This window comes from Abramis brama, assembly GCF_963993115.1.
Source record: "Abramis brama genome assembly, chromosome: 22".
Taxonomy (NCBI): Eukaryota; Metazoa; Chordata; class Actinopteri; order Cypriniformes; family Leuciscidae; genus Abramis; species Abramis brama.
Window position 1 is genome coordinate 25,652,897 of NC_139984.1, and position 15,535 is coordinate 25,668,431.

At 37.5% G+C, this 15,535-nt stretch overlaps 2 protein-coding genes across 2 annotated transcripts; one reads left to right on the top strand and one right to left on the bottom strand.

Annotated features, from left to right (window-relative positions):
- The first annotated feature begins 1,713 nt into the window (after positions 1-1,713).
- pmelb (premelanosome protein b) lies at positions 1,714-7,326 on the top strand. The gene is made up of 12 exons (XM_084099198.1): positions 1,714-1,856; positions 2,636-2,749; positions 3,532-3,678; positions 3,810-3,950; positions 4,028-4,189; positions 4,275-4,640; positions 5,558-5,749; positions 5,871-5,960; positions 6,040-6,145; positions 6,227-6,432; positions 6,557-6,650; positions 6,850-7,326. The coding sequence occupies exons 1-12, from the start codon at positions 1,802-1,804 to the stop codon at positions 6,983-6,985; spliced, it is 1,809 nt and encodes a 602-aa protein (XP_083955324.1). The 5' UTR covers positions 1,714-1,801; the 3' UTR covers positions 6,986-7,326.
- Positions 7,327-7,652: 326 nt separating this feature from the next.
- LOC311073429 (tubulin alpha chain-like) lies at positions 7,653-11,207 on the bottom strand. The gene is made up of 4 exons (XM_084099199.1): positions 11,080-11,207; positions 9,152-9,374; positions 8,913-9,061; positions 7,653-8,834 (listed from the first exon to the last, which is right to left on the bottom strand). The coding sequence occupies exons 1-4, from the start codon at positions 11,080-11,082 to the stop codon at positions 7,854-7,856; spliced, it is 1,356 nt and encodes a 451-aa protein (XP_083955325.1). The 5' UTR covers positions 11,083-11,207; the 3' UTR covers positions 7,653-7,853.
- Positions 11,208-15,535: the final 4,328 nt, after the last annotated feature.

Consider the following 15,535-nt stretch of genomic DNA (forward strand, 5'->3'; position numbering starts at 1 on the left):
TTGTTATAATGTGACAGACGTTCTACTCAAGCTTCTTGCCGTAAATTCACTTTTATACGACAACTTGACCAGTTTTGCTTCCACCTGATGTCAACAACACCTTTATGGTTTGCCTTTGAATTCAGTTCTGGAATAAAGAGATACAAGAATAAACCAGGAATGTTAAATGGCTATTTAGAACACAATTCTGAAAATCTGAAACCATTCTGAAAAGCCGAGAAGTCACAAGAGCTGTTGTAATCCTGATTAACTTTCCATTCCATGCATTGGTGTCTGGCCGTAATGTGTAACTTATGTTTTATTGACGCCTTATTATTGAGCATTATCTGAATTAGTGGCATAGTTCCAATTTTAAATTTTACCCCAAGATCAAAAGAAACATATTTTCAATTTCTATTATAATGTACCATTAAGATTTTTAATTGTTGTGTTAGGGTTAGTGCTAAACTGAACCTGTTAACCTCTGTGCGTTAGTATTCACAGAATGTAGATGATCCTTGCGTGCCCAGACCTGAACAGACTCTATTGTTCTTGGAGTCAGCCATCCTTGATCTCTGACACTGTACCAGCCTCCTACAGCAGGTTTGACACAATTTCCCCTTCATTTGCATTAAGCATTGTTTCTCATACACATCTCAAAATGAACACTTGCAAGCTTATCTTACCAAAACTCATTCTATTGCATTTGTAAGGATATGTAAAAAAATTAAATATCAGATGTGGCAAAAAAATGTAAGATGCTTATGGCCACTGACCCAATTAAGAAAGAAAGCCTTTAAAAGCGTCAGATTTCCAGCCAAATGCAGTGCTCCACTGATATCACATGTAAGCATTCTCCAGCTTTGTTCCTCATTAAAAGAAGCTCAGCTTGGAAAAGAGCTTGTAATCTCAATGTGACTCTTAAAAAAATAAGACCCATTATGTAAAATAAAGTATTTTACATTCTTAAACAAAAGGTTGTTCAGTGGTTGTTTGCAGCGCTTCGGAACTATTTTGTTTCTTTTACATTTTAAATGTTTTTATTATTTTTTTATCTATGGTAAGTAGATATTATTGATGTTTTCTTACAAGTTCTTCAAATCTATATTTTGGATTTTTGTTTCCCCTTATATTTTTAATAATAAAATACTTTAGGTTTAAAGTGGAACCTTTATTTTTTTTTAAGTGCCCATGCGCGACTGATCAGCATAATTCATAAATGAGTTTAATCAATTAGTGCAAGTAATATTTAATGGAATTGTAATCTGATAACTCTTGCACAGCATCACTAGGACATACTGCACATTTATCTGTGTGTGTCGTATCAGCATCCCCGACACCTAGAAGCTTAGAGATGAGGACAAGAAACGAAGCTAAAGACAAAGAAGCCCAGAGATGACTACACCTTTGATTGAAAGTGTGATATTTTATACTTTAATGAATTTTTATTTGCCTTAACACTTTTGTTTTTTATAAAAAGAAAAGTAACCAAATAAAATAAATGTAATTGATTACAAAAACTTTTGATTTTTATTGTTTAAGACTTGAGCAAAAGCAGTCTTCTGACTAAATTGTAAGCATTTTTAATGCTTATAATTTAGGCCAGACTTTAATTACTTTACCTAACCTGATAATAAATAATAAGGTTAGAGGTGTCAAGATGAAAGTAGCCTACACACTGTGAAACTGTGTGTGTGTGTGTGTGTGTGTGTGGATGGTCTTATGGGAGGGGCTATTCAGCCACAGATGTATGATGTGGCTATATAAATAGCGATACTTCTGAAGCCGAAAGTCATTAAGGTGCCAACAACAAAGTGACAAAATGAAGCTACTTTCAAGAATACTGATAGTGACCTGTTTGTCTGTGGCTTTAACAAGTAAGTAAAGATTATTTCAATATTATTTATATTTATTGTGTGTTTTATTAATTAGATGCAGCACCATGCTGTATATCATACTTGGAATTGTGTTTACCAGCATTTATATTTAGTGGAGAGGTTTTTTTAACTGCATTGAAAAGAACACTGGTTATCAGGAAAGTCAAAAGAAAATTGTTAACTTAATAGTTAACTATTTCAGTGAATGTTGCTGGAGGGTATTCTTTTGTCTTTGCTGTACTGTTAAAACCTTCCCTACTACAATTCCTAAACCTTACGGGTAGATTTAATGCTGCATGGCAACGTCCTGATCTCCTTGACCCCCTTATATTCATTAAAAGTATGTCTTGGAATTTTCAGATCAAATAGGAAATAATGTATCCTATGACTTAAAAATACAAAATGGCCCAGAAGCATTACTGTAATATGACAAGTCTTTTATACCTATAATGTAATGGTTTTGATTGGCACAGCACCAGCTGTTTCTTGGAGCAAGCCTGTCCTTTATGCAGTAAAACCAAAAGTATGGTCACATGTATAGCTGACCATCACATGCACAGGATTTGGGGTCACACTGCAGAAAGTGTGCTAAATATCTTATCCGGTCACATGCCCCGACTCTCATTCTCTCAACCAATTGTAGACTTTAAAGTTTATAAGCGGGTCAGTCACCCATTTAGAGTTTAAGGGCTTTCAAAGCCTTTTCTCTCAAATCATTTTCAGTTTCCACCAAATAATCTCACTGCAGTTTGTTTCCCAACTTTTCATTTCTGCATAAGGACAAGTTGACAGAAGCAACTCGAAACCCAGATTCAATCAATATCAGACATGGAATACAAAACAGTTCCCAGTGTGGAAAGATGGAGACCCACTCAACAAAAACAGCTGGACAGGTAATACAATTCAGTCAAGAAATATATTTTCTACATCATTACATCAACATGTTTCATCAATTTGTTTCATTACTGTTCTGTAGCTCAAATGGTAGAGCATGTTGCTAGTGACCCCAAAGTCATGGGTTTGATTAGCATGAATTGATAAAAACTTATATCTTGAATGCAATGCAAGGTGATTTACACTCTTAAAAATCAAGCGAAGTGTCAGTTCTGGCAGGTCACGTTAGCCAAGCTCACATAAGCTAACTGATCCACGTCTACCTACGAACTCCTCCTCTCATCAGTCAGAATTTGGCATTCTGATTCCCCCTGAATCAGACTAAAATTCTCTAATTATGTTGTACATTAAAATTAATTAATGATATCTGCAATATATGTTGGTTCTGTTCTGTTTACCCTAAGGGGGGTTATTGCTGCTCTCCCTGCTCTTATCCATGCTAGGCTGTATGGATGTGCGGGGAGTTCTTGCCCAGAACGGAACCATACCATCAATCCAAACTCTATGCTAACTGTCAATCGTATTTGACGATAGTGGTCCTGACAGAAATAAAGGTTCTTTATTGGCATCTTTGGTTCCATGAAGAACCTTTAACATCCATGGAACCTTTCCATTCCACAAAAGGTTCTTTATAGTGCAAAACGGTTCTTTAGATTATTAAAATACTCTTCACACTAAGAAAAAAAGGTTCACTAAAAGGTTTGAGGAACCTAAAATGGTTCTTCTATGGCATCGCTGTGAAACTCCCCTTTGTCAAATGCATAAATGTACATTTCTACAGGTGGACAATTGAAGTTTGAAGTGGGAAATGATGCACCCACCTTGACCGGTGCCAAAATCACCTTCACCATTGACATTGTGTTCCCTCACAACCAGAAGGTCCTGCCAGATGGACAAGTTGTTTGGGCAAAAAACGGCACTTTCAACGGTATATTTACATGATTTTTATCTCACCCTATTTACAAAGATGAAAATGTATATTCTGCTGCCAGTACTATGACCAACAAATGTTTAGTTGTATTAATAATAATGCACAAAAATGTCAACTTTCTAATTTAGGCACACAGTTCCATGAAGGAGAGCCTGTCTATCCTGAGGAGAACTCTGTAGATGCATGGAACGCTGTGTTCCCTAATGCTCCTCTCCTTTCCAGACAGGGGGAAAAGCAACCTCCCTATGTGTTTGTATGGAAAACCTGCGGTAAGGAAAGAAGCACTTACTTTACTGTAATGTGCAGTTATCTCACCTACCTGACAATCCACTATTGTGTTTGACAGGTAAATACTGGCAAGTGTGCGATGGCCCTTCCTCATCGTTGACCATCGGCACTGATGATGTTCCTCTTGGCTCTTATATGATGGATGTTGTCATCTATCACTACAGGCAAAAAGATAAATTCATCCCTATTGGATATGCATCCACACAGTTTAGTATTACAGGTAAGCATAATGTAATCAGAATGTCGATCTTTTGTTTAGTTTGGTTTTCAGATGTAATGAAACTATTTTATCCCTGTGTCTCTAGACCAGATTCCCTTTGCGGTTTCCCTGACTCAGGTAAATGACAAAGATGAAGGTGATCGGAAATTTATCCAGAACAGAGCGGTGGCCTTCAGCATCACCCTTCACGACCCCAGCCAATACCTGAGCAAATCTGACGTGACTTTTAACTGGAATTTCGGGGATGGCAGTGGCACTGTAATCTCCAGGAAACTCACCGTCACGCACACTTACATGGTATCTGGTGCCTTCAAGCCTCAAGTTGTCATACAAGCAGCTATTCCGGATTCATCTTGTGCAACTCCACCAAACCTTCCGACTGAGACTTATCCCACTACCAACACCCTCACCTCTGAGAGCCCCATTGTCCAAACTGAACACATCACTACAGGTGCCCAGCATTGTTCTATGTGTGTGTGCAGGTTTGGCTATAATTGTGAGGGCCAAATGTCCTCACTTTCATAGTGAAGTATTATGACAAACCACTAATGAGGACATTTTACTGGTCATCAGTTAAAAAAGGCTTATACATCGGTCAAAACATGTTTTTATTTAAAACTAGTGTTTTTCACATGTTTCTGTGATGGTTATGTATGGTTATATATATAGATGGTTAAATATGAGGGTTATGTTTGGGTTGGGTTAGTTAGGCAATAGAAGATATCATTAACCTGATATAAAATCAATGGAAGTCTATGCAATGTCCAAACTAATATAGTGAAATATATAGCCTATATATATTGTGTGTGTGTGTGTGTGTGTGTGTGTGTGTGTGTGTGTGTGTCTGTGTGTGTGTGTGTGTGTGGAGATACTAAAATACTACATACTAATAGATAGCCTAGCTAGATAGTTAGTGACTTACTTTTCGCGGAAACACACATTACGTTTCTTGGCTCGTTGAGTCGTTACAAGACCAAATTCAGAGTCAGACTCGCTCCGACCAATTCATTGAATCAGTGAGTTGTCAACTGTCTGCAATCAGATCACGCCAATTCGCTAATGAATCGTTCCCTGTGATTTGTGAACAACTTCAACGGGTTCATCGAAAAGAATCGATTTCAAGTGAATCGAACATCTCGGTTTCGGAGCGGTTCGATTCTTTTGTTTCGAAATAACGAGGAACGAAACGACTTAAATAAAAACATCAATAGAAATTTAAATATCCTAATAAAGTTTGTTACTTACCACCACTGTTTATTTAGATATGCCTGTGTGAAATACTAGAGAGCATAACATAGGCTATAAAAACATCAGTGCTAATTCTAGCCAGAGTAAAATTATCCTACTTTTTGCTTTATGAATTTACAGATGATGCTTCCAGTCAGCCTTCAGCTCCCATTCTGAAATCCACTCCTGCATCTACAATGAAAACCATTCCACCTGCACCTACAAATGAAGTTCCAACAAGATCCATCCTTGAGAAGGTCTTTAACCTCAGATCTGGATCTAAGATGTCCGAAACAGTGAATACTGCAACAAAGACAACACTGAAGACAAACAGTGAGTTGCAGTTTTCTTTTTGTCTTTTTTTTTTATATATTCAGAGATATTTTTAATTATAGTTAATTATAAATGATGTAAATATTTATTTAAATTTACATATGATTTTCCAAAACATCAGCTGCTGACATGGAGGCGATTGTGGAGGAAGACACAAGTGACTGTGTTATTTACCGTTATGGATCCTTTGCCACAGATATTGAGATTATTGGTGAGATTCTTTGACCACTTGTATTTTAATGATGCATTATAGACCTTCATTGAAGAATAATGTATGTTTGTATCCTCAGAGGGCATTGAGAGTGTGCAGATCGTCCAGGTGGCTGTAGCTAATGGTTTTCTGCTAACAGAGATGGAGCAGAATGCTGTTGATTTCACTGTTTCCTGCCAGGGAAGGTGAGGTCTGGCAAAGCATGAAGTTGGAACCACAAAATATAGCCTGATGGAGAATTCATGACCTTACCTGCTCCTTTTTAGCCTACCCACTGAAGTGTGCACTGTAGTGTCGGATGCAGACTGCCATATGCCAGTTATGACCATCTGCAATGCTGTGAGCCCCTCCTCAGACTGCCAACTCATCCTTCGACACTTCTTCAACGACTCTGGGATCTTCTGCATCAATGTGTCTATGACGAATGATGTCAGTCTGGCTGTCACAAATGCCAGGGTTAATATTAACATAGGTGAGTTTATTCACTGTTGAAATGTCATGCATGGTGCGCCAGAGTGAGAACAGTTCTTCAAAATGCTCAGAGTTATTGTGCTATTGAATCATCTTGCATGTCTCTATCTCGGTGCCAAATTTAGCAGGTTCTAGGTTGACATCAGCAGGTGTCGCTGCCCTGTTTTTGGGCATCCTGACTGTTGCATCAGCATTGGGTGCAGTGGCTTTTGCATATAAGTGAGTCATTTTAACACAGCGGAATATCCACGCACTGATTTATTTAGTTGGCATGAATCATTCATGAATTATTATTAATTATTCAAAGTGTTCCTTTTAGGTTTACTAAAGCTTAATCAGTAATCAAATTGGTGTGAACATTAACTGGTAAAAATTGGTTGGAAAACAATAAACTGGCCTTATTTTTCCACTTTTCTAGACGTCTTAAAGGGTATCAAAGGCTGACTGAGGTCCCTGCATGCCAATCCAACAACGCTGGTGTGAGCTCTGTACCAGCGCTCTTCTGGAGCATGGTGAACCAGCAGACGGTGGATCAGAAAAAAGGAGTAGTGTGAATTTTACTTTAAAGCCAATGAAAATTGACCTGAAAAAGAAATGTTACGTTAGCACTATTTTGAAGTGTAAAAGCATCAACCTTTTTTACCATTTCATTTTTATAATCTTTAATGTTTGGATTTTTATACACATATTTGACCCTAAATCATTTTCTACAAAACCTTGTTTTTAATTACAGCATTTGTCTTAAATTTTTTACTTTAAACTTGAAGAGGAAAAAACTGTCATTTAAGCCAACAAAGCATATTTAACAACATGTTGACATTTAAATGACCTCTGGAACCCTATCCATGCTTCTTTTTTTTTAATGCAATTGAATAAAATATCACAAAAGCTGCCATTACTTTCTGGCCTCGTTATCTTCGACATTGGTGTCTACAATCAATTTAATTAAGGTTTTTCACTATAAGACCTTTTAATACCATGACCTGCTTTCCTTCTTTCATGCAAGCATACCACTGCTGTAGCTCATTTGCACCTCCCTAAAAACCTAGAATGGCCTTAATACCGACTGCTGAGTGACTACTAATCTACTTTTCCTTCATCTGAAGTTGTTGGAAGCCAAACAAGGTTAGTAAGCAGATTACTTGTCTTGAATGCCCAGAATGTCTTAAAAGCCTATGTTAAGCTCCACAAAAAAGATTTTTAAAACATTGCACATACAGATTTTTGATCACCATCAATTTATTCAGTCAAAATTTGGCAAGCAAATTCCACAAATAAAAGTCATACTGGCCATATAAATAAAACAACTGATCAAGAATGTGTCTCTAACATTTAGGAGTAGACTTTACACTTGATACCTCATGTATATCGTTTGTAAATTAACGGTCTACTGTTTTCAATCTTAGACATTTAGTGACCATTTTAATACTCCTCGCCCTCTTCCTCTCCTTCACCCTCGATGGAGTCGACACCGACCTCCTCGTAATCTTTCTCCAGGGCAGCCATGTCCTCTCTGGCCTCTGAGAACTCGCCCTCCTCCATACCCTCACCCACATACCAGTGCACAAAGGCACGCTTGGCGTACATCAGATCGAACTTATGATCCAGACGAGCCCAGGCCTCAGCAATAGCTGTTGTGTTGCTCAGCATGCACACGGCCCTCTGCACTTTAGCCAGATCACCTCCTGGAACCACAGTGGGAGGCTGGTAGTTGATGCCAACCTTGAAACCAGTGGGACACCAGTCCACAAACTGGATGGTGCGCTTGGTCTTGATGGTGGCGATTGCAGCGTTCACATCTTTGGGCACAACGTCACCACGGTACAGCAGGCAGCAAGCCATGTACTTGCCGTGACGTGGGTCACATTTCACCATCTGATTGGCTGGCTCGAAGCAAGCATTAGTGATCTCAGACACAGAGAGTTGCTCATGGTAAGCCTTCTCTGCGGAGATCACTGGGGCGTAGGTAGCCAGAGGGAAGTGGATACGAGGATAAGGCACCAAGTTGGTCTGGAACTCGGTGAGATCGACATTGAGGGCACCATCAAACCTGAGGGAGGCTGTGATGGAGGACACGATTTGACTGATCAGCCTGTTGAGGTTAGTGTAAGTAGGACGCTCAATGTCGAGGTTCCTACGGCAGATATCATAAATGGCCTCATTGTCTACCATGAAGGCACAGTCAGAGTGCTCTAGGGTGGTGTGGGTGGTTAGGATGGAGTTGTAAGGCTCTACCACAGCGGTGGAGACCTGAGGAGCAGGGTAGATGGAGAACTCAAGCTTGGACTTCTTGCCATAGTCCACAGACAGACGCTCCATCAAGAGAGAGGTGAAGCCAGAACCGGTTCCACCACCAAAGCTGTGGAACACCAGGAAACCCTGGAGGCCTGTGCACTGGTCAGCCTGAGAAGAAAACCTGTTGGTCAGTAACCCAACATAATATATAATTCATTTTATGTTTGTTTATTTGCAGCTACCAACCAGTTTGCGAATCCTGTCCAGCACCAGGTCAATGATTTCTTTTCCAATAGTGTAGTGACCACGAGCGTAGTTATTGGCTGCATCCTCCTTTCCTGTGATGAGCTGCTCAGGGTGGAACAGCTGACGGTATGTCCCAGAGCGCACCTCATCTGGACAGACGGGTCATGAGTAAATGTTTAGTAAACTGTGTACTCTGGCAAACACAATATCACAGATAAAATGAAGTATTATCCTCTTACCAATGACAGTGGGCTCCAGGTCTACAAACACAGCCCTGGGGACGTGCTTTCCAGCACCAGTCTCACTGAAGAAGGTGTTGAAAGAGTCATCGCCTCCTCCAATGGTCTTATCACTGGGCATCTGTCCATCCGGCTGGATGCCATGCTCAAGACAATAGAGTTCCCAGCAGGCATTGCCAATCTGGACTCCAGCTTGACCAACGTGGATGGAGATGCACTCACGCTGTAGAAGGGAATGGGGAAATCAATTTTTATAGTTTTTATAGTTAACAACAAAAAGCCACAAATTTTTTTATAAGGTCGCTGGCTCTCAAGACATGCTCAAAGGCTTTCTTTTGCTCGTTCTGTTGTCATTTGAATGTGTTCAGTGTTTTAGGTACAACAATGGACATCTGACTGACATTGCATCAGAAACACACCATCATAAATGCGCTGTAAAAACCTGCTTAAACAATATTTATCTTAAGGACAGACATACAAGTGAACTGGCATAGTAAAGACTTAGTAGGTTACCAAAAAGGAAGAACAAAGAAAGCAGTCAGTTCTCTTTATTCAAAGGGAATGAGGGAGCAGAATGGGAACAAGGCGGATGCCCCACCCACACAGAAAAGGCTTGCCAGACCGTGTCTGACTAGCCGTTGAAAGAGAACAATAAAAATGTTGACAGAAATCTACCTTTTCCCATTTATCTGTCATCTCAATGGTCTAGGAAAGAGTATGGATTTCAATTTTGGGAGCATTAGTTATAGCAGGTTTTTAGATGCAGAAACTGAATGGTATTTTCTCAAGGGCTGTGTCCACTATTTGAAGGGAATTCAGAATATTCTTTGATTAATATGGATTTTTTAATGATCAATTCTTGATTATTTATATTTGGTCAATGCTAATCTTGAATATTTGGTTGAATCTTTGAATTTCCCTAAAGACAGCATGATAAAAACTACGGCAGTTCCCAGAAATTCAATAAAAACAATATCAGCAAAATAATAAAATGCATGAACACATTTAATGTAAAATCTCAATGGAGATAATAACAGCTGTGGAATAGAACAGGAATAGAAATCCAGTCATCTGCTGCACAGGCCTGGCATGAGCTTCTGCAGACAGCTGCAGTCCCCACCCAGTTTACTCCTCATGCAGATGGGAGGAGGGGTGGATGCAAATTTCAAGAAAATTCTCTGTTAATATCTGATGGAGGAAAAAAATCTATCTATTTGTGCATTTTTGTTAAGACATCATTTAAGTCACATTTATCAATTATAATACATGGTGATTTAAATTATACAGCAATTGCAAAAGAATATATATTAGATTATTATATCGTATATAATATATAATGATTGAGACAGTGATAATGCACACTGTTTTGACAATCATATTCAATGCATAGGCTACGTCAAAATTTAAAATAATCACTTCATCATGTCAGATGGTTTTGGACATGCACCCTCATAACAGGTGTACTACAACCTAAATATGATTTATAACCAAAAAGGGTTTGTGCATCATCTAAAATTGATTATGTTATTTATAACGGCATTTGACCATCAACGCGTAATTTCGAACATATTCTGAAGGCACCGTTATGAATGAATGGATTGATGAATGGGTGAATGTAATCGGGATGGCGTTTGCAAAGGCATTTATAAACTAAATGTCACTACGATGAATAACACTTTTAACTGTAGCATTCTTTGCATTACAGCACTTAAGATTATTTGCAAAAATAAATCTTTGCTGTCGACACGTCGTCGCAATGTCGCGAGCTTTTCCTCCATTTTAAGGAAAGGGCGCGCGCTGAATGACAAAGAAAAGCCGCTCGAGCCGCTTTGAAGAATACCAGACGAGCATTAAATGACAAGCACATTTGGGATAAAAACCTTTGCCGCGTCAATGTTTGAAAGGTAAAGAAAAATAATTATACTCACCATTGTTCTGGAGGGGATGGAGCGATGAGGAGAATATCACAAGGCAGGCAATTTCTTTTTGGGGGGAGTATACTGTGAGTATACTGTCCAAGATTGAGTCAGTCAGTTGAGGATGAAGGGGAGGAGTTGAATGAGCATGACGACGGAACGAGGAAGAGAGATTAAAATGTAGCAAGTGTCCAATATAAATCAGTGTAATGCACATCAGATATTGTTTTACCGACTAGTGCATTTCTAGTTTTGATATTCATACATGAATATGAACCTGTTAACATTAGCCTTGTATTTCAACATTGAATCAATGTCAACTTGCTATCTGGGTCCTAGACCTGCTGAATGAAAAATGTCAGTTACATTTATACATTTATTATCTATTCAATGCGTTATTAAACCTGTGATAAATGAAGATATGAAACCATCATGAGGTTTTTTTGTAGCCATTCTAGATCATATTGTAAATTATAGGCTAGTGTAAAATCTAATCTGATTGTACACTGTAAAAAATGTTTTTTTGGTGAAGTAAATACTACTGAAAAAAAACAATGTAATTTACATGAAAAAGTTAGTTCAGGCAAGAATTAAAAAAACTAAGTAAATTCCATATCAGTACTTAATTCAAGCGAGTAGAAATGAAAGCGTAAATATCAACTCAATAAAATTAAGTAAAAATTACTCAACTTTTCTGATACTGGGGTTCCCATCATGCACTGGACCTTGAATAATTAATGAGGTTCATTTTTCACTGTTTTCCAGCTGTATTTACACTGTTTTATCATTGCTTTTGTTGTCAGGATTAGTAACTTGCCATTTTGTGACATTTCGAGTAAATTTTCTGCTCAAAATGACACATTCAAACACAAAAATGATCCATCAAATGTTACCGTCATTGTGTATTGTCTACCAAGTATTGAGGTCTTTGCATTCACATGATGCTTAACTTCTGACATGCTGTAGTATAAATTACTTAGATAATCTAAGTAAAGCACATACTATAAATGACTGGTATAATTCAATATTATTGTTTGAGTGAAATGTAATGCAAAGGAAATTTCAACTAAATCGATGTTAATCAACCTTTTACTAGCCAAGTTAAAATTACTTATTTTCTTTGTTACTTTCACTTAACTAGGTCAAGTAAAGTTTACTTAATTCCATATTCCAAGTAAATTTAACTTAAAGATTTCTAATTAAAGCTACTGATAAATATGTTTAGGTTTTTACTTGGCAAACTTTGTAAATTTACTAGCATTTTCTGAGTGAAAAAACTTAGCAAGCTTTTTTCAAGTAAATCCTACTCCAAATTTGTTTCAGTGTAGGCCTACACAGAAATGCCATGTACTATTTACTACTGTATTGCATATCATAGCTTGTGACTTATACCTGCTACAGACTGTGATTTTGGCAAACCTATAAAATCATTACAAATCACACTGTACGGCATGGATCATACACCATCGACCAGTGGTGTAGGGGGGTATGTATATTGCTCTATCATATTTTATCTTTAGGTGATTTTCTTTTGTAGATTAGAAACTTTTGTAGATTAACATTCAACATACTGTTACACACGCGTTATCTTTTGAACTGTTTACGTTCACTTAAGACATAACATAACATAACCGACTATGTTTCACATGGATACTTGCCTATACTGGCATTTTGACATAATTGTGTGTGAATTTGTCCGTTCAAGCGCTGAGAGGCAGCTTTCTGGGATCCAGATCCGGATGTTTACGCACAGAAAACTTTTTACTTACTGTACCACCTTCCTGTAATAATGTAGGGAACCACTCGTTATACATAAGTCATGTAATAGTTAATGTTTTTACTTGCACATCCGATTTAGTTTTAGTTCAAATGACGCATGTGTGCTAAGCGCGATCAGCAATCAAAAGCATGCAACAGAAGTGCTCTCGTGCTCTCTCTCTCTCTCTCTCTCTCTCTCTCTCTCTCTCTTTACCATCAGTTAATGTGAATAAAAGCCTACAGTAAATTCAATCTGTTCATCATAAAGTGATTGTCTTTTCAGAAAATGTGGACTAAACCTCTTAATTCATATGGATTAGTTTTACAATCTCTTTATGAACTTTTTGAAGCGTCAAAGTGGTAGTTAAGTAGCTGTCAATGGAGGGACAGAAATTAAATTAAATTAAATAAAAAAATATCTTCATTTGTTCACAAGATGAACGAAAGGCTTATGGGTTTGGAACAACACGAGGGTGAGTAAATGATGACATCATTTTCATTTTTGGGTAAACTAACCCTTTAATGCATCTACCAGTCTGACATTACATTAATGAGAACTGAGATCCAACAGTGCGAGATGGCTTACAGCAGGGATCATGTTCATACAGACTGACAAGCAACATTGTGCACCCAGCTTTAGGCTACTGTTTGAGGAAATATTGCATCATGTAGAATTGTAGATACCAATTAAATATTATTTTTGACTAATACTGAATAAAATAATAATTTAATCGGTTAAGAGACCAGCACAAAACAGCAAAGACCATACAGAAAACCATATTGGAATTGTTATTGTCAGCAGGGACATATTAAACAAATTTTTGTATTGCCTGTTTTTTTTTTTTTTTTTTTTTTTTTTTTTACTGTGTTGAGTTTTGACAGTGCTGAGTTTGTGAACGCTACACTTTAAAGTATAAAATAAGAATGTAGAAACAGTCAGACAGATGCTATCAGACTGGGCCTAGTGTTGCATGGTACCATGAACCCTCTCACTGTCCTGCTTGCAGTCTCTCCTCCCTCTGTGTCCTAGATTTTGTTGAAATGATGTCATCGTATTCGTCACGTGGGCTGTCAGTGTCAGTGAGCTGTTCACATCTGCTGGGTTTCTGAAAAACTGGAAGCCTGTTTGTGTCTATTTAAACACATTCCTAATTGCAGGGTCTGAGTACAACCAACTCAGTCTTATTTCCTTTATTTTATGTTTAAATACATATAACAGTATAACCTATAACTATATCAGTTAATATAATCAAACTTTCATTTAAATCACATATTGTTTCTCCATTCACAAGTGTGCTTACAACATAACAAAAATCAACAACAAAAAAGCATCATGAAGTGAAGCCCTATTGGCTGTAAAACTGCAGGGAACTCTCACAGCTGCCTGCTACTATGAGAATAGGAAGGGAGGGACGGGTCTGTGTGCAGTTGCCAGTGGTGAGCAAACTTTAAACATAAACCACAAACCCTATTTGGCATTATGCCATTGGCTATGTCAGTCTGTAACTCTGAGTCATGGACTTTTTTACATCAGCTAAATGCTTGCAGTTCTCTACACATGAATACAGTATTGCTCCTTTAAAATACTGCTTTTGTTGTTAGTAAGAAGCCTCCATACTTTTTAAAGTCATCATAAAATCAAAACTGGCCATTCTTGTTTTTTTATGGAATATTGCAGTATTTATAACAAATTATTTATCCATGCATGGATAGGCATAATTTGTGTGCTCTCATAATCTTTAACTAAAATAACTAGCATTTGCAGGAACATCTTCTCTTCTCTAATGACGTGTTTACTGGTGTAAGGGCAGGACAACCTGTCAGTCACATAAGATCACAATACATAAGATCATAATAAAAGACTATCGCAACTTCCATTTTTTCCCTCAGTCTTTAACTTCAAGATGTTAGGAGGTTATTAATTCCAATAAATAACTTTAGAAACTTTAAGAGGAGCATAGTTTACTGTATGTTCACTGCCTATTCTATTCTGTGTTTACACATAAATCAAGTGACAAATGAAGTATCAATAATCTGTCTAGTTATTTAAACTCTATTGTTCAACTTCTGATATCAAAATGCCTCCGGTGTAGATAGAAGTTAACATCTGGAAGTATAAGGTGAAAGAGAAGCTCTTAATCTATATGAAAAGATAATTGTATATCATGTCCGTCAGTGTTTGCATATCAATTTGCATATCAGTGTTTTATCTTCCTGTTATACCCCCTTGGTCATGCAGGACATGCAGGATAGCAGTAGCCATTTTTTACGCCTGCGTCATTTACAATATTGATTTTTGGTCCTTGTCTTAATGGGTTGTGCACTGCAGTGAGCAGGATCAGAGATTATGCTGAAAAAGCAACAGAGATGCAATCTGTTTCAGGGCAGATGATTGATATGGCATTAAATCTTGCCTACAAAAATTGCTAAATGAAAGGACTATATATATATATATATATATATATATATACACACACATATACAATAATGCAAATGGTTACAAGCATAATCACATTAATAATGAGTAATTTAAAATAATACCAATAGGTGTATAAAATACTGAAAAAATGTAAGAATTACAGAGAATTCCTAGCCTGTAGGAAAGCATTAGTATTCTAAACATGTACGAGGAGCTATGTGAGACCGGTAGGCTTATTGTTTTCACTGCTCAAATGTTGTTAGCAACCAGCCTATAAACAGTGAACACTCA

Bases quoted from the DNA above. Each gene is read 5' to 3' on its own strand.
- pmelb (XM_084099198.1), top strand. From the start codon at position 1,802: ATGAAGCTACTTTCAAGAATACTGATAGTGACCTGTTTGTCTGTGGCT. The intron at 5,750-5,870 runs GTGAGTTGCAGT...CCAAAACATCAG, and splicing joins GACAACACTGAAGACAAACA to CTGCTGACATGGAGGCGATT. The intron at 6,433-6,556 runs GTGAGTTTATTC...TGCCAAATTTAG, and splicing joins CAGGGTTAATATTAACATAG to CAGGTTCTAGGTTGACATCA.
- LOC311073429 (XM_084099199.1), bottom strand. The intron at 9,062-9,151 runs GTAAGAGGATAA...CCGTCTGTCCAG, and splicing joins CCTGGAGCCCACTGTCATTG to ATGAGGTGCGCTCTGGGACA. The intron at 8,835-8,912 runs GTTGGTAGCTGC...TTTTCTTCTCAG, and splicing joins TGGACAGGATTCGCAAACTG to GCTGACCAGTGCACAGGCCT.